General features: G+C 46.0%; 2 protein-coding genes across 3 annotated transcripts; both read right to left on the bottom strand.

Moving 5' to 3' along the window:
* Nucleotides 1-1318: 1318 nt before the first annotated feature.
* LOC106888535 (ly6/PLAUR domain-containing protein 1-like) lies at nucleotides 1319-6153 on the bottom strand. 2 transcript variants are annotated; one of them, XM_014942795.1, is made up of 4 exons: nucleotides 5902-6153; nucleotides 3279-3881; nucleotides 1892-2032; nucleotides 1319-1702 (listed from the first exon to the last, which is right to left on the bottom strand). In XM_014942795.1, exons 2-4 carry the CDS (start codon nucleotides 3352-3354, stop codon nucleotides 1506-1508), a joined length of 414 nt encoding a protein of 137 aa, XP_014798281.1. In that variant the 5' UTR covers nucleotides 3355-3881; nucleotides 5902-6153; the 3' UTR covers nucleotides 1319-1505. The 2 variants fall into 2 exon arrangements, with proteins under 2 accessions (XP_014798281.1, XP_014798283.1); XM_014942797.1 differs by lacking the exon at nucleotides 5902-6153 and having other exon boundaries at nucleotides 3279-3914.
* A 2293-nt stretch (nucleotides 6154-8446) lies between these two features.
* WDR5 (WD repeat domain 5) lies at nucleotides 8447-23127 on the bottom strand. Its single transcript, XM_014943064.1, has 13 exons — nucleotides 22204-23127; nucleotides 21233-21341; nucleotides 19790-19863; nucleotides 18552-18641; nucleotides 17801-17890; nucleotides 16542-16625; nucleotides 13223-13278; nucleotides 13044-13090; nucleotides 12159-12234; nucleotides 11916-11949; nucleotides 11388-11462; nucleotides 10900-10987; nucleotides 8447-9608 (listed from the first exon to the last, which is right to left on the bottom strand). The coding sequence occupies exons 1-13, from the start codon at nucleotides 22282-22284 to the stop codon at nucleotides 9508-9510; spliced, it is 1005 nt and encodes a 334-aa protein (XP_014798550.1). The 5' UTR covers nucleotides 22285-23127; the 3' UTR covers nucleotides 8447-9507.
* Between the last annotated feature and the right edge of the window lie 374 nt (nucleotides 23128-23501).

Genomic DNA, 23501 nt, shown 5'->3' with positions numbered 1-23501 from the left:
GAGAAAGAAATGTCAGCTAAGTAGCCGGGCGGCTGTTTGGAGAGTGCAATGGAGCTGATCCACAGCCCCGGGGCAAAAGGAGCAATCTCGGGGCAAAGGTTAAAGAGTTCAGGAGCACTTCAGCCTACTTAATTGCAACAGGCCTCTTACACGCCGCAAGATGGATGAGTCAAGCTGGGCAAGGGGGGCAGAGCGGGGCCGGCAGCATCACCAGCTGGATGCAGGCAGGCGGCCAGGGACCACGGTCCCCACGGAGGGGACCACAGCATCTCCTGCCCCCGAGATGCTGCCGGATGGCAAAGTGGGTCCACATCACACCAGGACCCCCTCCTCGGCCACCAGCCCCGTCCCCATCCTCATCCGATAAACGGGAGTTTATTTTGGATGCTGTGGAGGTTTTGCTGCAAGAACTCAGCACCGCGCTCCTCCGGGGAGATAAAGAACCGGCAGCCAGAATAACTCCAGCCGCCAAGGAAACGTTCCGTGCTCCCCTGAAAATCATAATGGAACGTTTTAAGGAGAAAGAGAGGGAATTGGTGTTATTGTTCTTGTCATTTCTACAGGATCTGTTTGCGGATTTCTTTTTTATTTCGAATCTGCAGAATCTGAACGCGTCAGCCCCAAGGTGCTTCTGCCGGGAAGGTGCCTCGGATAATATTTTTAGTAGAGTTTTGACTTGTTTTCTGATACACATCTGACAAATGCCATCAAAAGCCGATGTTTTGCATGGAAAAGGTCTTTTGCATTATTTTTTTTTTTTTTTAGCTAAAGAACAAAAAAATTATAATAAACATATTTCATTCATTTCTCACCAGTGAGGTTTATGCTGTTTCCCTGGTGATAAAAGCACAAGGCTGGCTCTTGAGACATATGCATTTAATTCCCAGCTCTACCGCAAACCCCCGCGACGACCTTGAATGAGCCACTCGGGCTCCCATCCGCACGGGATGAGATTTTCCTGTTAAAGCTCCCGTTTTGGCCTCTCGAGCTGGGAAAACGTCTGAAAACAAAAGAACCCTGTTCATTCCACGTGGGCCCACCCCACCGCCCACCCATCCCACGGGACCCCCACTGCCCTGAGCAAGGGGGGGGCGCTCCATCCCCACACCCCGAAGCCCACCCGTGGGGATGCTGAGTGATGGAGCAAGGGCTGAGGATGCCCTCTCGTGGGAAGAGCAGGGCTCGGCTCCCAGTGCCCCACGGGGACGTGGGCAGAGTCCCCACGGATGGCAATGGGTACCCCTGGTCCTATGGTCCCATGCCCCACGCTGGTGCCCCCCCTGAACCCGGTGACATGTCCCCCATCCTCACTGGGATGCAGTCCCACCACCAGGGCATCACTGAAACCTTTCCAGGGCATCACTGAGACCTTTCCAGGGCACCTTTTATTGAGGAGAAGGGAGAGGAGGGCATCCTGCCCACCTGTAAGAGCAAGGATGGGGACATCCCTGTCCCAGCCTCCCCCCCGAGGGTCCCTTTCCCCCCTCGCCCCAGTCATGGGGGGCTCAGGAGAGGAGCAGCGCAGCGAGGATGCAGGGCAGCAGGAGGTGGCCACCAGCGAGGCCAGGGGGTGGCCGGGGGGCTTGGGGGGAGCCGTTGCAGAGGTCTGTGTCGCAGCAGTGGATGCGGACCCCCGGCAGCTCCTGCTGCTGGCAGTGACGGGAGGTGGCACAGCCGCTGGTCAGCAGGATGCCCAGGACCACTGCAAAGCAAGCACAGGGCAGGACGGTGACATTCAGATGGAGGGTGATGCTCTGCCAGCCTTGCCCCCGGGGCCAGGTCCCGTGTGAAGGCTTCAAGGCTTGTTTTGATTATTTTTTTTTGAGCATCACCAGCTCCATCCAGCACCCCCTGCTGCCCCAGCACCCCCCCCGCCCCGGGGCAAACTCACCACTCTCTGTCTTAATGCAGAACCGGTGTTTGAAGCCCTGGTGGGAGTGGGAGCAGGTGATCACCTCTGGGTTGGAGCACCCCATGTCCACGTTTTTGGTGCCAACGATAATGTTGCAGCCATAACACTGGAGTCCGGACACTAAACGAGAACCAGATGAAAGACAATTGGATTTTTCCAGGGGGGAAAAAAAAAATACTTCAACTCCTTCCTGGCTGCTCTCTAACGACAGCTTCGCAGCGCTCTCTGCCTTGCCACGTCGCATTAAGCACCGCGCCGGAGCCCGAAGCTGCTGCCACTTGTTTACCCAGTGGGCCCAAAAATATATAAATATATAAAAACATCTCCCGCTAGAGGTCAGTGCAAAATCAGAGATTAACCTGAGATTTCAGCTGGGATCAAATAGTGGGGACAAGAGAGCTCTGAAACAGGGTTTGAAAACAGTAGGTGAAACCTCCCAACCACAGCCATCACCCAGTCAGGGCTTGGTCACTCTCAGAAACAGCTTTGGCGCGTTTTAACCAAATTCCTGCAGTTTCAGCTGCGCCTGCGTTGGAGACATTCGCATCAGGGGGGTGGTTTTCTCCCTGCTTTTATCGCAGGGTCCATCAGAGGGGTAAAAACAACTGGGAAACAGAAGGGAAACCTTCATTCAGAGCAACTGTGAGCCAACACGCCTGTCACCCCGGGACAGAGGTGTTGGTGTGACCCCGGGACTGTGGCTCTGGTGTGTCCCCAGAGCCTTACACACTTATATTGGCAGCAGCTCAGTCCTTCCCTGCAGGGTCAGCGACCGTGTCTGAGAATTGCTTGCCCTAGACCAGCATGGGAATTAAGCCATTTCTCAGGTTTCTTTAAAAAAAACAACGAAGCCTTCAAAGGATATTCATTTACACCGTCCCTAGAGTGCAAGCGCAGTACCTGATCCCTGGGTTATTAATCACAGCAGAAAAAAAATTTGCCTTTCCCCACCTCTCAGCCCTTCCTGAGGGATCCTGGCCTCGTCTGCTACCCCGGGGTTTCTGGGGGGGTCGGTGAGCCCCCTCACACAGCCAGGCACAGCGAGGGGAGTCCCTGCCCCAGCAGGACCAGGAAAGGGGAACCCAGGAGATCCCAGCTCCTGGGAAAAGGGGAACCCAGGAGATCCCAGCTCCTGGCCCCAACTCCTTACCCTCATGCCCTTGTTTTGTACAAAACAGGATGACATTAGCTCCATCCAAAAACCCTCCAGCACACAGGAACACGCAGCTTCATCACCTGGAGCAGGATGGCCCCACATCCACCCCCAGGATACACCCCACGTGAGCAACCTGGGCTCAGGGAGGACGTGACCAACCGTAACCCCAAAGCACCCCAGACCCCACACCCCAGGGACGGTGCCACTTACCCTCTGGGAGGACGAAGACGACGGTCAACAGCGAGAGGATCCCATGGGCACCTCCAGGCATGTGTCCTGAGAGCATGGGGGCTCGGAGGACGGAACACCAGCGTCTGGGGCAGACACCACCTCTCCTCCAGCTCTTCCACCCCTCAGGCCGTGCACCTCGCTTGATTCTCACCTGCCAAACCCTCCCCCAGAACTCGGGGTGCAGCAGGGATCTGGCTGCCCCCCGTGGCCCCCAGTCTGGCGACGTCGATGCTTAATTTCTCCCTTTTCCTCCTGAGAAATTCGCCGGCTCCCTCCGTTCCTGCACAGACGTGAGTGCGTATGTGCTACCCTCGGTTATTTCTGTCCTATTTCCTCTGTCCACGATCACTTCCCATTAATACCACCGTGCAGCAGCTCTTGGAGAGAAATTCTCCCTAATCAAGATTTAGTTTTAAATCCACTTCGAAATCCTCTAATTCAGTTGGATTAGGCAGAAGGGGTTTGGGGAGATGTGTGCTTTTACTTTGTTTTTTTTTATTATTTATTTTCCCCTCCTCTTTTTCATCTCTGAGCTGCCTCATCTTCACGAACGGACCCACCGGCTTTCTGTGACATATTGTGCTATTTAAAGAGAGGAGGAATAATTTTATTAAAGAGAAGCAGTCAACTAATTTTAAATCCAAGGCTTGAGATTCTCTAGCACAGTACGGCCCTGGGGATGGCCAGGGGGTTAAAGGGAAAACCTGATGGAGGGAGAGGTGGGTTGGAATGTATCATAGGATTCATGCACAAGAAAATAGTTGCCTTAATAAAGCAGCAAGAAGCCAAATGGGGCCAGTCCCAGGTTTGCATGGGCTCTGGAGGGACCCAGTTGGGGTTGTTTGGAGGTTGGGAAAGGGATGAGGGGCACAGAGGAGGAAAGCACTGAGCTGTGATGGCTCCCATCCCCCTGGGCCAGGACCAGACCCGCAGCCACATGGGGCATCATGGACATCACCAACCACAGGATCAGGCCCCCAGACCCCCGCTGGCTCCCTCACCAGTGTCCCCACAAGCAAAGCCCCAGCTCTTGGTGGAGCTAATGGGACTTAGAGAGCTAATGCTTACTAATAAGAGAGCGTGACCGAATGCGTGGGATTAAAAAATTAAAATGACAAAATAAGCTGCTTATGTAGCCCATCCAGCAACCGCCTGCTAACGGCACCCAGAATCCCCCACCCTGGGCACCCCAGCCCTGCGGGCACCTCCTCTGCCAGACACAGCTCCCAACCAGGCAGGGACACGGACCTAATCTCCACACAGCATCTTCATTAGCAGGATGGCTCGTTAATATTTCACTAGGAAGCAGCACAAACTTGCCCAAGTCTGGGCATCTAGAGCTCAGGAGGGGCAATTAGCACCTGGGAGAAGTGCCTAAGTAATGTAGCTCATTTATTCCAATCACTTAAACCACCCACAGCATCTCGCTTGCCTCCAAACAATGTGATTATAATGAAGAGTCTAACACAGCAAAGCCTGAAAGCCTCGGGGAGAAGGGATGAAACGCAGGAAATGGGATTGATTTAAACACATGCATAAATCAGAGCATTCAATAAGAGGGGGGAAGCTAACTTTTAATCCCTTAATAAACTCATCGGTATCTAGAAGGGGCGGTCAGGAGCAGCCTGGGCTCTGGTGAGACCCTGCTTGGAGAATTGCATCCAGCTTTGGATTCCTCAGCACAAGAAGAACATGGAGCTGTTGGAGTGAAGAGGAGGCCATGGAGGTGGTCTGAAGGCTGGAGCCCCTCTGCTGGGAGGACAGGCTGAGAGAGTTGGGGGGGTTCAGTCTGGAGAAGAGAAGGCTCCAGGGAGACCTTAGAGCCCCTTCCAGTCCCTAAAGGGGCTCCAGGAGAGATGGGGAGGGACTCTTGATCAGGGAGGGGAGCCATAAGAGAAGGGGAAAGGGTTTTAAACTGAAAGAGGGGAGATTTAGATGAGATAATAGGAAGAAATTCTTCGGTGTGAGGGTGGTGAGAGCCTGGCCCAGGCTGCCCAGAGAAGCTGTGGCTGCCCCATCCCTGGAGGGGTTCAAGGCCAGGCTGGATGGGGCTTGGAGCAACCTGGTCTGGTGGGAGGTGTCCCTGCCCAGGGCAGGGGGTTGGAACTGGATGATCTTTAAGGTCCCTTCCAACCCAAACCATTCCATGAGTCTATGACTCTATAATTCTATGACTCCATGCTGGGGTGGTGCAGCAGCTCTGGGCAGCTGGTGGCCTTGAGGCCGTGCATGTCTCTGGGCACAGCACCTGGCTCCATCTGCAGACTCGTCCGGCAAATCCACTCCTCCACGACTGGCACCAGCTGCTCTTTCCTGCAGGGAACCGGGGGAGAAGCTCCGGGAGAGCCGATGGGGACAAGGGACAGCCCGGTGCACAATACCTGGCGTCGGTGGGATGGACAACGGGACACCGGGATGGGTAAGAACATCATGCTGTCCCCACAGCATCGCCCAGGGCCAGTCTGAGGAGCTGATTTGGCCAGACGTTTGCTTTGGGTTTATTCCCTTGGCATGTAGAAGGCAAAGACCTTTAGAAAAAGGGGAAAAAAAAACACCAAAAAAAAAGGAGAGAAAAAAAAAACAACAAAAAAACCAAACCAACCTCTGCAACTGCTTCCACATCTGGAACCAGCGTACGTTTCTTTTTAACTTGTCATTAGCTCGGCTGCCCTTCCGAGAGATTTATCCGCCCGGGGGCAGCAGGAAGGCGGTAGGAAAGGGCCCTCCTCCCCCGCCTGAGAAAAATGGGATTAGCAAATTCCCCCGGTACAAACGCGTTCCCGCTTAAACCTTCGGGATACCCAGAAAGACGGCTCAACCCTGCGCAGATTAGACGGGTTTCGCCCGCAAATCCTGCTTTAGAGCTCATCCCTGCGGGAAGCAGAGCTCCACCCGTCGCGCCCACCCCCCCCGCACCCGGCCCGCAGCTCCCCTCCCGGGGCGGGACTCGAACCGGCGGACCCAGAGGCCCCTCCCCGCCGCCATTAGCGAGGCGGAAGCAGAAGCGCCCTCCCCCGGTGAAGGTGGCCGTTGGGCGGGGGCACGGAGTCAACGGCAGAGGGCAGTCCAAGAGGATGGGGCCTCTGCGCTCTGATTGGCCGGTGGCGGTGAATATATTAAAGAGACGGCAAGATGCGCGCGTCAATGCTATTTTAACGGGGTTTTCAGGGCTTTTACACGTATAAAAGGAACTAGTGTAAACATTTCTTATGGGAATCAGAAAGAGATGTTAAACTGAGAAGAAAAAGACAACGATTATTTACTCACCCGATCCGAAATAGAAGCGGTTTGATGGAAGTTTAAATACCGTCAGATGCAAGCCATCCAGTGTGTTGTATGAAAGGAGAGAAGGTTAGCACTCCCCTTGATAAGGATGGAAGAGGTCCTAGTGGCCTATACAACACGCATACGGTTAAGGCACTGCCACCTACTTCGTGGCATCTAACCATGTTTTTTTTTCTCCTTTCTCCGGTTCCTTTTTTTGCCCATATTCTGCTTTTCCTCAGCCTAAAAGCTCCCGGCAGAGCAGAGCCCCAGGGTGACAGCTCACTTATCCCCACACAACATGCTCCAGCCCCTATCACCCAACAAGCACCAGACCAGTCACCACAATTAGCTAATCCTGGTCATCAATCAATCCACTCCAGGCTGGACACAGGTATAGCTGAGAGCTCATGCCAATTTTGTAGAGCACAAGTCCTGCAAGAAGCAGTTGAGGAACCAAGGTTGTTCACTCTGGAGAGGAGGCTGAGGGGAGACCTTCTCGCTCTCCACAACCCAAAAGGAGGGTGTAGCACTGGGATCAATCTCTTGTCCCAAGTAACAGGAGATAAACAAGAGGAAATGGCCTCAAGTTGCACCAGGAAAGATTTAGGATGGATATTAGGAAAGAAAATCTTCACCAAAAATGTTATGAAACATCAGAACAGGCTGCCCAGGGAAGTGTCCATCCCTGGAGGTCACCATCCCTGGAGGGATTCAAAAGACAGATAGACTTGGTGCTGAGGGACATGGGTTAGTGGTAACTTGGCCGTGCTGTTGATGGTTGGATTTGATAATCTTTAAGATCTCCTCCAACCTCAACAATTCAATGATTCTGCTCCCAGGTGGGATATTAGGGACTTTAAACACAACCTTTACAAAGGACAGCTTTCTAGCAGATCCTTTACATCAGGACTCTTCAGCCTGGGGGAAAAGAAGATCCTTCTTCAAGAGATTTGCAGGGAAACCATCTCCATCTTCTCCAGAGCCCCTCGGCTCAGGGGGCAGGGAAGGCCATAGCACAAACACCGTTCCAGGGGAAGCACTATGCCAGGAAACATTTTTCAATCTACATGAAAATGCTTTGCTGAAGCAATACACCAGCTCCTCCACCAGCCACATCTTGCAACTGAAAAGGTTCATTGGCCTGGGAGAAAAAGACTGAAAAAAAAAAATAAATAATAATGAAAAAAATTTATTACTTCAGCAGCGACGCTCACTAAGTCTAGAGACACGGTGTCCTTTCCTGGGGGTAATGAAAAACCTCAAAAGACAGTGATATTATTAATAGCCACTTTAGCACCAGCTCCACATGAACTCTATTTTTATATTTTAAAAGGAAAAGCTATACCTCATGTCTTGCAGCTGTCTTCTTCGCTGAGGGTAGAGCAAGGCAGTCTCCCAGCAGCCACCAGAGGAGAAGTTTGTGCTGTAATTGATTTTCATTAACAAGTACATGAGGTTGATACAAAAAAAAAAAAAAAAAAAAAAGGATTTTTGCTTCACCAGGAACAAAAGATCCCCGTAACAAGGGGAACCCTTTGGGTGCAATAAATGCTAACTCCTGGATCATCCATCCCTTGGCCTGCTCTGCCCCTTGGGCTCGACGAGGGCAGATTCCTTTCCCCTTAGCTAAAGGGCTCCGAGAGGGTTTGTACGAATGTTGCCTCTGCTGAGGACACCTTCAGTTCGATCCTCTCACTTTCTTTTAAACAAATTTCAACTTGAGTTATGCCCTCCTTCTCTCTCTCCACAACAGCCACGAAGCACCACACAGCCAGTCCTCCACAGAAGGAGCTGCTCCAGAACTACTTCCTTCTAAAGGTGTCCAGAAGGGAGGCTTCTTGGGACAGACACTTCACACCAGCACGCTCTTACCACGAACATACACATAAAATCCCACCTTTTTTATTACGGCATATGGGTTTTTTTGTAGTTTTTTTTTGGATGTGTAAATACCACATGGGTATGACAAAAAGGGAAAGAAATACCAACGCTGAAACAGATACAGAGTCATGCCATTATCAATACAGTTTCATACGATGGATTTTTCAAGATACAAAAAGTCTGGGTCTTTTTTTTTTTTCCATTTTTTTACATTGAAATAACTTTACAGTGTTCTGTGAGTGAGCTCGCTTTTTTAACCAGAAGAGGAAAAAAAAAAATAAAAATTAAAGTATGCCGAGAACAACTACAAGCAGGATTCATTTTAATGATTAACAGAAGAACTGTAACTTTGCTCTAGAACAGCATCTATTAAACACACGTAACAAGAGGTAAGCGACTATACAGAAGTTAAGAGGAGATTTCACCACAGGAGTCAAGTCAGGGGCAGGAAGAGGGAAATCTGGAAATCTGTATGGTTTTATTTGGTCACAAAGTTTGAGCTGAGTGTTTAAAATGAAGCACCCTTAAAGATGCAGTACTCCTAGTTAAAACAATACAGAAACTTCCCAAGACTAGAACCTACATTCTGGAAAAAAAAAAATAAAAATAAAAAATAAAAAAAATTAGACATTTTAGAAAAAAAAAATCCCACACATGTCTGGGCTCGTGACTTAACTTACTGTTACAAAGTAGACTGGCAGCTCCTCCTTAAGCAGCGACAGTGCCCAGAAGTGATGCCACCATAAAGTACAGTATCTTTGGGGTGTCCAACACAAGGCTGACACTTGTAACGCGATGTCAGAACGATCCATTTGCTGCCAAAACATTAGGCAAGAAAAGGAGACACTGCATCTTTTTGTTTGTTTGTTTGTTTCCACCACGTTGCCCGGTTCTAGCAAAGAGCTAAGACGTTTTCTTTGGGCCAAGACTAACAGAAACCACTTTATCAATTCTTCAGGTTTCCTGCCAAACTGGATTTATTATTCTCATGTGGTTTTTTTAATATTTTTTTTTTAAAAACATCTTTTTCCTGACAGTCTCTAAAGTGATACTGGAACGTTTAACAGTCACTCTTCCACAGTTTAATTGTTTTGTCGTTTTCTAGTGCCGCTGATGCAATGATGTTTTCTGTTGGGTGACAAGCTGTTGAGATTACAACATCTAGGTAAAAAGAAAAGATATAAAAATAGCATTATTTACAGCAATGAAATTTGGTTCCTAGCAGGCATTTCTGAAAATACAGCAAGAGCCAAGTTACTATTTCCTTGTAGCAGAATTACAAACATGTTATTCATAACTATTTTCCAACTACTGCCTCTCTGTGAGAGGAAATGCCAGCAAAAAAGAATTGAGAGTAAGTAGTTGGAAAGTGTTTGACAGGTTTCAAGATGTGAGAACTCTCCAGATTCTAGTCCTTGCTTACTTCACAGACAAAACCCTTGGCATATTATGTCAGACACAGCTAATAAAATCCCAGCTCAGTTTTTTCTTTCCATGTAAGGTATTTCCAACATCCCATTCAATACTTCAATAGCACTTCATCTTTAGAGCCTTGCCCGAGCCTGAAAATGAAAACCTGCTGCCACTGCCCCGACTTACAGGCCAAATCAATGGTCCTGCAAAGGAATAAGCATGTTTAAATTCCACAGCACAGCTCCTTCTAGTTGATACAAAGTGCTGCTCTCCGACAGGACTCAGACTGAAGTACCCATCAGGTGGCATCTCAATCCCTGCTCAACTCTGCCTTCAACAGGCACACGTACTGACACGTACAAACTTCAGTCCTTACCCTTTCAAGAGCTGCAGCTCCAAAAGATGTTAATGGGCAAAGTCCCTAATATTACGAGTTGCTTAAATATCTCAACCAGTTCAGAACTCGAGGAAATCTTTTTTGTAAGCTGACATCAAAGTTCTCACAGTGGAAGAATAAATACTTGCAACGCCCATAAAAAGCCCTTCATAAAAAGGAGTAAACTGCTAGGGTTCAGTTAAGCATCAGCCAGTTGAGAATTTTTGAGTCTGACAGTCGAAACTAAATATCAGAGAGAAAATGCTCAAGCTAAACCCTCAGTACAAACAGGCACACGTACTGACACGTACAAACTTCAGTCCTTACCCTTTCAAGAGCTGCAGCTCCAAAAGATGTTAATGGGCAAAGTCCCTAATATTACGAGTTGCTTAAATATCTCAACCAGTTCAGAACTCGAGGAAATCTTTTTTGTAAGCTGACATCAAAGTTCTCACAGTGGAAGAATAAATACTTGCAACGCCCATAAAAAGCCCTTCATAAAAAGGAGTAAACTGCTAGGGTTCAGTTAAGCATCAGCCAGTTGAGAATTTTTGAGTCTGACAGTCGAAACTAAATATCAGACAGAAAATGCTCAAGCTAAACCCTCAGTACAAGCTGACGTGAGGGATGTTATATCAATAAAAACAAAATTATCTTCCATACCTGTGTGCCCTTGTAATTTCTGTACAATCTCTTTTGTCTGAAGGTTCCAAATATAAACCAGGTTGTCTTCTGAACCAGACACAATCCACTGGAGGGGCAAAGAAAAAACATAGTTATTAAATAATTCTCATCTATATCTAACTGCTATTCTTCAGTAAACATCTATCATCGTATGAAAGGGAAATGCCAACATTAGATGACTGCTTGATGGGGCTCATTCTCTCTCAACCCAGACAGGAGCAGCTGCTCTCCTGCTGCAGGAAAGCTCTTTCCACTTCTGCAGCAGGACAGCAGGCTCACCCAGAGACACAGACACCAGAGCTGCCCACAGGGACTCCCCAGGACACCCTCTTCTCCCACCACACTACAGCACCCGTGAACCAGCACCCACCAAAGGAGGTTTCCATCCCCGAACTACTCTTTTTTTCTACAGAGAAAAGCAGTAAAAAAATGCACGTTGGTAAAAAGCATCTCAAATAAGTACTAACCTTTCCACCGGTAACAGAGAAATTTGCAAATATGCAGTACTTCTCATTTTTGTGTCCTGTGTACGTCTTCAGGCACTGAAAGCAAAGAGCCACAAGACATGAATACAACTGGGAGGTAGTTTTCTCAGTAAAGGACAAATTCTCTTGGCTGAGCAGACTAAACATCTGCCTGTGCTTCCTACCCCACCACCTTATCTAGAGGATGCAGAGGCCATCTCTGCCCTTCAACACTAAACAATTTGAGGGGGAAGCCCTCAATTTGCCACATTACCACAGAGAAAGAGAGAAACAGCAATGTATTGTTCGTAAGGAGAAAAATGCAGAAACATGGCTTTACTTAATGTCTCAGGGCTATACAGGTGGTCAAATCACTTTTTTTTATAAAGGTATATTAAGTCCTCTCCAATAAGAGGTACTAATGCTTTTTTCCACAGTATTCATAAAATGCTTGGCAAGCTTAAAAAGCATATACAAAATCCAGATCTTCCTACAAGCTAAGTCTACATAGTGAGACAGGATTGTTTTTACCTTTCCTTTGCTGTAGTCCCAAAGTTTAAGAGTGCTAGAAAACAACAGAAAAACAAAGATTTTAGTTCCCATTTTTTTTTCTTCTGACAGTTTCCCAGTGGCAGTAAGTTTCTTCTTATCAGTTTTTAAAGTCTACACGGATCACTTTAGCCTGGCTTCAGAATGCAGCATTAGTTAACCCCAAAGTATAAATTTTACTGCCGTGCCATTCATATTCTCCTCCTTTTTTAAAAAAATACCTACTTGTCCAAAGTTGCAGCTAGTATGTATTTGCCATTTGGAGAGAATTTCACAAAAGACACAGGAGGATTATCATCATCTGCAGTGAAAATAAAAGTGATATTAAACAGTGCACAGCTGTATTGTCTCATTGACAGATAAATTCTTTTGACAATAATTTGTTGTTATTTGTTTCACTGAAACAGGCTTTCAGTTTTGTTGTCCCTTGATATTTCAGAAAAATCAGAGGTGTAAGGAAGGTGATTGTTTTCAGTAATTTAAGTAAAGGATATTAAGCATTTTTCTCACAAATATTTTAAATAACCATTTGTAACTAAATTTCCTTCCTCGTATGAGTACTTATCAAAGCAAGACCGTATCTCTACCTTTCAAAAATCACTACATTAGAATACATGCCATAGATTTGTAGTGCCATATAACTCAACTATATAATGCTCTATAAGAATATGGAGGTCTAGGGAACATATGCCCAACAGGTGGTTTCCTTTTATTAGCCATGTTCACAAGATGCCTCGTGCATCTTGCAGTAAAAGCAGGCAGCTCCTGTAGTCACAGACCACTCGTTTCCATCACATCCACAGCACAAATCTCTATCGTTACAACTTTGAACAGCTGTACAGTGAGCCCTGCACAGCTGAATGGTAGAAAACTTTGGAAAACTCTCATTTGTCCACCTACACTACACAGCTCTCAAAGCTTAAGCAAGTTCCCATTCACGTGAGAGGACAGTTTCTCTTATTGCAACAGACAGGAGGACAACAGGTACTAACAATGGCAAAAACACAGCAAAACAGAGCTTCAAGAAGCCACTGTTCACAGCAACAATGCAGAGTATCTTTTTCACAAATTAAAAACGAAGACTAAAACACAAGAAGTATTCCTACTTACCTATGAGAGTTTTCAAGCACTGCCCTGATGCTGTATCCCAGATTCGACTATGAAAACCAAACAAGAATCATTACTATTGGGTCTGAAGTCTTTGTTCTGATTTTAACATTACAAATAAAAGTAGGGGTTTTTTTTAAACGCAAAAGGTTTGAACAGTGCCACAAGAAATAACCACTTACCAGAGTCCATCATAGCTACTTGACACTATCAGGGATCCATCACGATTAAAATGCACCTGCAATATTAGAGAAGGGGAAAAATAACTTTACTGATGTTCACAAAGATCAAAATTTTAAGCCCCACTGAAAGTACTTCCATTACCGACACCGCAACACACGTGGATAGAAGCAGGAAATCAACATGACATACAAACAACAGGCACGAGTTTAGATGGGCAACATAAGTCAAGATTCTTTGCCCCTCAGTTTGTCTGGTGTAATTATAAAGATGGAGGGATGTTAACTACAGCTGTTTATTTGAGCATCAGGGACTGGAGTACATGTTTCTGCAGAAGCTAAGAAGAACACCTGCACACACAAATACTCTGTTCAAACAGCATTAGCTGCTCAAATAATAGCAGTATCAAATTCGGGGATAATATACCTTATAAGGGCACAGAATTTAACCTCATATGTAGCCACATGTATGTTTTAACGTCAATTTATTCCCTTGAACTACACCTCAGAATACTGCTATTTTAAAGAATAATTAGTACCAATGTTCATTTTTAAGTGTGAAACATCATCTATACAAGGCAGAATAATCGCGTTATGACAGCCATGGTTTAGCACATCTGAGGCCCAATTTTTTTTCAGTTCCCTTAATTTCCAAAATATTAGGAGTTGAACACCTTCTGTTCTTCCTTCATTTGAATGGACACTGCTGTGTTCCAAGCTCCTTTTACCTATTGAATGAATGAGATTTGAAACAGAGCATACTATGGAACTGCCCTGCTCTGGATTTCAGCAACAGCTTGGAAGAACACAGAAACAAAGATGTACAGACCGTTCTCTGACCCTCAAGTGACCACAAATCTGTGCCCCAGTATCAGACTGCCAGACCCAGGCCTGACGGGCACAACACTGTTCGCTGCTCCCCACATTAACACCCAAGACCAAAATCTATATCGATTGTAAAGAAAACACTGCTCATTTCATTCTCGTTGAGCAACAACCACTGGCAAATCCACCACAGCCCATCCACCACACCGTGCAAGGGCCCCACAATAAGAGTTAGAGCACAAACCCACTTCTTTTGGACTAGATGATCTCTATGGTCCCTTCCAACTCGAAAAATTCAGTGAAAAATTCAGTGAAACTCTCCGTCAACAGAGCAGGAGAGGAGCTCTGCTAAACAAAATAAGCATGTCAGCATGTTCATTTACTGGAAGGGACTTACAGCTGAAACCGGGTCAGAATGAGCAGGCAACGTCTTGAGGCACTTCCCTGTCTTCACATCCCATATCCTCACGCTTTCGTCAAACTGGAGATTGAAGAAACATGCACAAGGTGGTTTAATGATGCACCTATTCGAAGCATGCAAGGTGTGACAGCCTGACAAGCTGCACGTGCCTTCCTCCAGCTGCACTGGAAAGCACAACGCAGGGTAAAAATAACAGACTGGGAACACAGCTCCCTGAACTCTTCCTCTCCGCGCAGGAAACCTGCGTGCTGAGGGTGGGTTAAGGGCTTTGACTGTGTCCCCAAGCAAAGACAGCAGTGACAGTGCACCACTCATCCGTTTGTGGAAGACAGAGAATTGAAATTCTAAGGGGATGTGACTGGTACCCTCCGCTCACATGGTTAGCAAAACTAACACCACTTTACAAGGCAAGCAGCCACTCTCTGTGACCAAGCAGGCCACTTAAGTGTCCCCTTTCCCTCATTATCAGGCCCTGAAGGTCCTGTGAACCAAGAGGACAAACCAAACAGATTTCCTCTTCCCCTCCCTACCACCCTGGAGATTCCTGGGCACCAGGCTGATTACTCCCTTCCCCACCAGCCTTGAAGGTCCCAGGCACCCAGCCAAGCCCATGGTGGTGGTGACCACCCATCCCACAGTGGAGAAGCCTAACAGCACACAGAGCACTGCCTACAAAACCAAGCAGTTACAAATCCTAAGGGGGAACCTGGACCAGAACTGCTGCTGGACACTAAGACCGTGACCCCCCAGGAGCCAGGGATGCCCCCACCATCATCTGCTTCCTCCAAGGACTGGGTGATTGATGTGTATTCTTTTATATGACTTTGGAGCCTAGATTATGATTGTTCTATTGACACAGCAAATCATGTGTTAAGATCTGACCCTACCTGCAGAGGGTCCAAGTGATCAGAAAACATACTTTGAGTTAAGTGAGAATCTAGGTGACTAGAAATTATAAATTAAGTTGTATTATAAATTCTGTATTATGCTACCTATAAACGACACCGCAACACACGTGGATAGAAGCAGGAAATCAACATGACATACAAACAACAGGCACGAGTTTAGATGGGCAACATAAGTCAAGATTCTTTGCCCCTCAGTTTGTCTGGTGTAATTATAAAGATGGAGGGATGTTAACTACAGCTGTTTATTTGAGCATCAGGGACTGGAGTACATGTTTCTGCAGAAGCTAAGAAGAACACCTGCACACACAAATACTCTGTTCAAACAGCATTAGCTGCTCAAATAATAGCAGTATCAAATTCGGGGATAATATACCTTATAAGGGCACAGAATTTAACCTCATATGTAGCCACATGTATGTTTTAACGTCAATTTATTCCCTTGAACTACACCTCAGAATACTGCTATTTTAAAGAATAATTAGTACCAATGTTCATTTTTAAGTGTGAAACATCATCTATACAAGGCAGAATAATCGCGTTATGACAGCCATGGTTTAGCACATCTGAGGCCCAATTTTTTTTCAGTTCCCTTAATTTCCAAAATATTAGGAGTTGAACACCTTCTGTTCTTCCTTCATTTGAATGGACACTGCTGTGTTCCAAGCTCCTTTTACCTATTGAATGAATGAGATTTGAAACAGAGCATACTATGGAACTGCCCTGCTCTGGATTTCAGCAACAGCTTGGAAGAACACAGAAACAGAGATGTACAGACCGTTCTCTGACCCTCAAGTGACCACAAATCTGTGCCCCAGCATCAGACTACCAGACTCAGGCCTGACAGGCACAACACTGTTCGCTGCTCCCCACATTAACACCCAAGACCAAAATCTATATCGATTGTAAAGAAAACACTGCTCATTTCATTCTCGTTGAGCAACAACCACTGGCAAATCCACCACAGCCCATCCACCACACCGTGCAAGGGCCCCACAATAAGAGTTAGAGCACAAACCCACTTCTTTTGGACTAGATGATCTCTATGGTCCCTTCCAACTCGAAAAATTCAGTGAAAAATTCAGTGAAACTCTCCGTCAACAGAGCAGGAGAGGAGCTCTGCTAAACAAAATAAGCATGTCAGCATGTTCATTTACTGGAAGGGACTTACAGCTGAAACCGGGTCAGAATGAGCAGGCAACGTCTTGAGGCACTTCCCTGTCTTCACATCCCATATCCTCACGCTTTCGTCAAACTGGAGATTGAAGAAACATGCACAAGGTGGTTTAATGATGCACCTATTCGAAGCATGCAAGGTGTGACAGCCTGACAAGCTGCACGTGCCTTCCTCCAGCTGCACTGGAAAGCACAACGCAGGGTAAAAATAACAGACTGGGAACACAGCTCCCTGAACTCTTCCTCTCCGCGCAGGAAACCTGCGTGCTGAGGGTGGGTTAAGGGCTTTGACTGTGTCCCCAAGCAAAGACAGCAGTGACAGTGCACCACTCATCCGTTTGTGGAAGACAGAGAATTGAAATTCTAAGGGGATGTGACTGGTACCCTCCGCTCACATGGTTAGCAAAACTAACACCACTTTACAAGGCAAGCAGCCACTCTCTGTGACCAAGCAGGCCACTTAAGTGTCCCCTTTCCCTCATTATCAGGCCCTGAAGGTCCTGTGAACCAAGAGGACAAACCAAACAGATTTCCTCTTCCCCTCCCTACCACCCTGGAGATTCCTGGGCACCAGGCTGATTACTCCCTTCCCCACCAGCCTTGAAGGTCCCAGACACCCAGCCAAGCCCATGGTGGTGGTGACCACCCATCCCACAGTGGAGAAGCCTAACAGCACACAGAGCACTGCCTACAAAACCAAGCAGTTACAAATCCTAAGGGGGAACCTGGACCAGAACTGCTGCTGGACACTAAGACCGTGACCCCCCAGGAGCCAGGGATGCCCCCACCATCATCTGCTTCCTCCAAGGACTGGGTGATTGATGTGTATTCTTTTATATGACTTTGGAGCCTAGATTATGATTGTTCTATTGACACAGCAAATCATGTGTTAAGATCTGACCCTACCTGCAGAGGGTCCAAGTGATCAGAAAACATACTTTGAGTTAAGTGAGAATCTAGGTGACTAGAAATTATAAATTAAGTTGTATTATAAATTCTGTATTATGCTACCTATAAACTGTACTACATTGATTCTGCTTGTAGAAATCCTGTGCCATTCTAATCATAAATTCTGTGCTATACTAACCATAATAATCTGTTAAGAAAAGAAAGCTTTAATTTTAACTACAATTTGGTGCTGTCATCACTCTGCCAAAGATCCCTAAAAGAACCTGTCTGTCCCCTCAGTGTCAGGTGACAGGGGTGTGCAGCACTTGCTTTGCACTAAGAAAAAAAAAAAATAAAATCACTTACTGATCCAGACACGATGAGGTTTGACTGAGGGTTAAAGTTGCAGCAGAAAACGTAGTTACTGTGCCCTTTCAATGTCTTCAAGCACTTACCCTGAAGTAAGATTTAGCAGAGTTAAGTATACAGCATCCTTCATAGCCAAAACTGCATTCAGATAAGCTGCACTAAGGTTAATCACTGCTCATAAAGAAAACACCTCTAACCCCAGAGTTAGAAGGGCAGAGGACCAGCTACAGCAAAACAACAGGAAAGAAAAAAGACATTTTTAACAACCGCAGCCAAGTTGCAAACCCTTTGGGCAACTTAAGAGAACCAAGCAGTTTAACATACCTAATCAAAATTCAACCAAATTATCCAGTTCTTATTGTAATCACAAAAAAAGGAAGGGGGAGAGAAGCAAAAATAGGTGAAGTTATGATAAGAAGGTACAAACAGGTTTTATTTGAGAGGCTGCTTTCAGAAACAAAGCCTGCAGTTGGATTGCCATTGTAAGGCTTAAGCACTCTCAGAAGACAACCAGGCTCCTCATGGCAGCCATAAGCACCCCCTCTTTCCAAAAACAGCCAGCAAAACTCGTTTATCCTCACAGCCCATTCCACCAGCAGCTCATTATAAGCAGGAAAGAGTATTACCCAAAGGGGAGCAAGTGCTTAAACCCCCACTTTCTCTCATCAGAGCACACCAGGGCTGTCTCTCAGAAGAACATGAGTTAATGCTGGGAAGAAGGAACGTAAATAATAGTTTCCGTCCTTACCGAGCTCACATCCCATATTTTGAGAGTTTTATCATCAGAGGCAGAGACAAGAAGGTTGGAATCTGATGACCAAGCAACATCAGAGATACCCTAAAACAAAGGAAAACAATGCTCTTCTCAGCTCTGTTTATTCACTGACACAGGAAAATGGAAAACACAGACTGCATATTATATTCGCAGCCAAAGCATGAAAGAAAATTCAGGGTTGGGAATTCATTATTTGACTGAGTTAACAGCTCCTTTGGCACTTGTTCATTTTAAGCTGAGCCATATACTCCAAAACCATCAATGGCTTGTTCACATAGCTCTTACTGTGGCCACCAACACCCTTTCTTGGAATTCATAAACAGTATGCTATATAAACTAATCTGAATAAGTGGCTTCTCTTCATGACAAATGGCTTCTTCTTTATGGTCTGAATCCCTAAGGGCTGGACAAGAACAAGATTCTACTGGTTTTTCTTTTGGTGAATCTTCATTTTCACTTACGAAAATTTAGCACGTGAGAAACTTTTGAAAACAAAACCGAAGGGTTTGGGAGTTTGAGTTTTCTTTAGAACTTTGCCGAATGAGTAAGTGTTGTGTTTATGTAGGCAAACCCACAAGAAAAATTCAATCTCCTTAAAAGGCAAGCCACTCTGCTCCATATACAAAGGAAAGAGGGAACAGTTTACAGAGATTTTCACCCAAGAATGCATTGCCTGGTGTCTGAGGTTGGTGTTCCTGAAATGGAGGGGCTCAAGAAATCGGGAAGGCACTGTGCATGCAGGTACTCCATTATCGGCTGCACTTCACCCATATTCCCAGCCTGACCCAGTATTACTCCAGCATTTCCAGTCCCAGGCTGTTGTACAGGACTGTATAAACAAAGTAGTACAAACCCAGACTGAAGAACAAGCCTTTTACATGAGTCAAACTAACCAAGGATGGAAATTTCTAGATGAGGAGAAGAAAGCAAAACTCTTTACAAGTAGATTGGATAGTAGGAAAAATTTCTTCACGGAAAGGGCTGTCAAAAACTGGAATGGGCTGCTCAGGGAAGTGGTGGAGTCACCATCCCCAGAGGTATTTAAAAGACATGTAGATGTAGTGCTCAGAGACATGATTTAGCGGTGGACTTGGTAGTATTAGGTTTGCAGTTGGACTTGATGACCTTAAAGGTCTTTTTCAACCTAAACAATTCTATGATTCTCTTAAGTAAATTCATATTCAAGTGCAGAGCAATCTCCTCCTACTTACCAGTTTATGACCAGATATTGTTTTCTCAAACTTGCCATCATATGCTCCCCAAATCTTAATGAGTTTGTCAGCAGCTGGAAAAGAATGTGCCAGTTAAAGGTATCAACAGCACTAACAGATACAGGTGTCACTTCCAGTTGGAAAGAAATGCATGAGCTACAACTCTGCAAACCCTGGGTCTGTCTCCCTCCCCGAGCAGACCCAAGTGTAGAAGGCAATATGTAATTGGTAAAGAACAGTTTCGTACACGCCAAGCTGCAGCAGCTGAGATTACATAAACTGCCTGGAATGCACAAAGTCTCCAGCTGCTTTAGTTTCTCTGATGACAACTTGGGTTTCTACTTTTGTTTTAGATTGCCAGTGGTGAAAGTAGTACCGTTCCATAGGAATGCTGAAATGCTTTTGCTCAAAAAGAACAAAAATTACAGCACAAGCTGGACTGAATTAATGGCTGCAAAAACCCAAACATAATATCCGTGTTAATTTGCAAAACACGCCAGAGAAAAAGGTTGATATTTGCTAGAGGTAGAGGTTGAAAAACCTGGATAGGGGAGAGGGGGGCACTTTCAGAGGTTACTTAAATGTAAAAATCATTTATATATAGTACATTGCACTGGCCTTATTAAGGCTCTTTGCAGTTAAGACAAAGACCTCAGTCAATCCTATGTCTGGAAGATGTTCACGTTGCCCTCACCATTATATTCAGCAATGCTGTTTCTTATTGCCCTTTCCTTATATATGGATACTCTCCGGATCACAGAGTCACATAAATGAGTTTTCAAAGGGAAGCTCTCCAACAACGTTGACTACCAAAAAAAATTTAGGAAATACCAATTTAGGAAATACCAAATGACAGGAAAAGGACTTGATCTACCACTTCAGAGAACAAGCAGTGAAACACTATAATAACCTTCCACACATTTCACTGGGGTAATCAAAGGCTCTGACTTATTAACCACCACAGGCACAGAAGAACATGGCCAGGCTGCCATAACCACACTCTACAGCCCAGTCAATCAGCACAAAGCCACCCTCCTCCTTTCCCAGAGCCCAGCTTCTGCCTGCAGATACTGTACACAAAGTTTAATTTAAAAACTTAAGCTCTGTCTAGCGATACAGAAAAGCACAAGGGTTTCCTTTGCACAGGAAAAGAATCCTCTATTTGCTTTTGCCCATTTGCTCAGTAAGGAAACTTGAAAAGGCAAGAAGTCTCCAACTTGGCAATGCACAGAAGATCCAGTGTTCAAAGTAATAGAATTTAAAAAGCTTAAAGCAGATTATCTCAAAGACTGACAGCTTTGGGATTGCTCCTCTTTAACAAAAAATCACGACACTACATTCCTCCCTCATCTGATGAGGGCAACACTAAAGACAAGCAGTTCTCCAAGGCCCACATTTGCATGTTTCAGATGAGATAAAAAAAAAAAAGAAAGCAATACTTACAGGAGCTGGCTAGCCACTCGCCATTAGGACTAAACTTTACTGATGAGACTGCCTTTGTATGTCCCGCTAACGTGAACTTCAGAGCATAGTTTGGTTTTACTGGCGCAGGCTGTAAGAAAAATATATATGAATGAGTTGAATAAATTCCAAATTTAGGATCTCGGTGACAAGCTCTGTATCAGACTGGGTCAGTACACAGTAATGGACTGCATGACTGTTCACCATAGTAGATATTCCAGCATTTACATTTCCCCCCGCCTCCAAATTAAAAAAACAAAACAAAATGCACACCTTTGCTGTCTGGGGACAGCAGTGCCTCACTGGTGCATGCACAACACCAAATCACCTTTAGTGTGAATTTCATCCAAGCCAATAACAAACAGGTGAGAGTAATCCAACAGCCCAACCAGAAAGTGTCTGGCAGAGCAAGATCATCCTCTCCAAACTGATCTGTGAAGAGCTTTTAAGTGTTTGCAATTTCCATCCTTATCATGAATTAAATCACAGGCCAATTCCTCCAAACCCCTAAAATACTTTTTTTTTTTTCACCTTTTGTGAAGGGTTCACAGATAGACAGTAACACCTCCTTTGAGCGTTTGCAGGCTTCAAAGAAACTGAATAATGACCGTCTGCCCACTTTGCAGCTACTATCACAGATTCACCAATTCTCTGGTTGCCTCTAGGCACCCCAAGGATACACCCAACCTGCCTTTGTAATGCTCAAGCAAGACTTTCCACTAAACAAAAAAACAAACAAACAAAAAAAAAACCACACTAGCACAACAAAAGAGGCTGTACTCCACTTTTCCCATAAAATCCTCAGCACAGTTTTCAGCTCGAGACAACAGCAGAAGCAGAAATCTGGAGAAGCTCTTAATCTATATGAGAATTCAATTCTCTAAGTCTGGTTTGCCTGTTGAATATGCAGGTAGTTGTATTTACACGGATATTGTTCGGAGCCCCACACACACCTTGCTCTGATTGGTCGAGGAGGAAGGAGTAGATTGTGTTTTGGTGGATTCTGCATCTGGCTTCTTTTCTTCTGTTGCCATGGTTCTGAAGCTGGCAAATGAGACTTATGGTGCTTGAAGGGGAGAATGAATGTGCTGCTTCAAAAGGCGGCCCTTGCCACGGAGAGGAGAACGGCACTGAAAGGAAAACCTGGAAGAAAAACCAGAATATTCTCATTAGCTGTCAAAGAGACTCTCAGCAGCTAGAAGAATGAGATTAGCTTAAACTACAGGTGACCAGAAACCAGTATGAAAACCCACATTCTGCATCTGTTTAGCAACACAGCAGTATTTTAGGCCTTCAGACCTACTCACGTGCAAGACCAAGAACCCAAGCCATGGCCTTTTATCACTTCTTGGAAAGCTTTTTTTCCTCATTCTGCTTCGCTTCCAAATGGAAATAAAGCAGTATAGCCTTTAGGTGCGGTGGGGTTTTCATATCATATTCCCCAAAATACTTCTAAGAAGTACTCAGAACATAGTAAATACCACAGTTTGCACAAGAGGTGGAAGGAACAACCCAAGGCCTTCTCTTTCAGACATATTACGGTACGGAATAAGAGACCATAATGAGCAGAAAAAAAAATAACAGGCATTCCCAGAGCTTAAGCCCTTACTAGATTTCCTTTCACCTCGGAATGCAAGCATTTTGGTCTCATATTTCCTTCCTAGATGGTTGGAACATCAGATCATACCCTCCTCTGTCCAGGACTTCCACCTGACCAAAAACCGGCCTTTTGTACCAGCCTTATTTTCTGGAACAAAACCTGCCTGAGTGGGAGCCGGCACCGGGTGACCAGGGCCCAGGCTGCCGAGGGAACCATCATCTCCGTCTGGAACCATCTCCATTTCATCCTCGTAAAGGCAAATCCCACCCCCCATTTCTCCCTGAAAGGATTTCTCTTCCAAAGCCTCCCAACATCCCACCGCCGCTCTCCCCACGGGTGGCACCACATTTGGGGAACCGCTGGCCCCTCCATCCATTCCCACCATCCCGGGGAGGGGACGGCTCCCCCCGCGGGGGGAACCGCTGCTCGCGACACCCCGAAATTTTTAAAAAAGTTGGTTGTTTTTTTTTTTCCTGAGGTAAACCGGGTTCCTCCCGCCTGGGCATACACACACACACACCCCCCCCACACACACCACCACCACCTCAACCCCCATCCCCTCCCCCGGGCCCGACACACCCACCCGTTACAAACGCCCCATCCCCGCCTGGCCGCGATGGGACCCCAAATTCTGGGATAGGGGTGTGTGTG

This window comes from Calidris pugnax, unplaced genomic scaffold (assembly GCF_001431845.1).
Source record: "Calidris pugnax isolate Ruff unplaced genomic scaffold, ASM143184v1 scaffold102, whole genome shotgun sequence".
In the NCBI taxonomy this organism is placed as follows: Eukaryota; Metazoa; Chordata; class Aves; order Charadriiformes; family Scolopacidae; genus Calidris; species Calidris pugnax.
This window is presented reverse-complemented; position numbering and strand designations above follow the sequence as displayed.

Excerpts from the sequence above, each read along its gene's own strand:
- WDR5 (XM_014943064.1), bottom strand. The coding sequence starts at position 22,284 with ATGGCAACAGAAGAAAAGAAGCCAGATGCAGAATCCACCAAAACACAA. Across the intron at positions 11,950-12,158 it reads CTAGCTGCAACTTTGGACAA|CACTCTTAAACTTTGGGACT; the intron begins GTAGGTATTTTT and ends GTTGTTTTCTAG. Across the intron at positions 11,463-11,915 it reads GGGACTACAGCAAAGGAAAG|TGCCTGAAGACGTACACAGG; the intron begins GTAAAAACAATC and ends CTTTGCTTTCAG.
- LOC106888535 (XM_014942795.1), bottom strand. The coding sequence starts at position 3,354 with ATGCTCTCAGGACACATGCCTGGAGGTGCCCATGGGATCCTCTCGCTG. Across the intron at positions 2,033-3,278 it reads CGTCTTCGTCCTCCCAGAGG|TGTCCGGACTCCAGTGTTAT; the intron begins GTAAGTGGCACC and ends GTTCTCGTTTAG. Across the intron at positions 1,703-1,891 it reads CTGCATTAAGACAGAGAGTG|TGGTCCTGGGCATCCTGCTG; the intron begins GTGAGTTTGCCC and ends CTTGCTTTGCAG.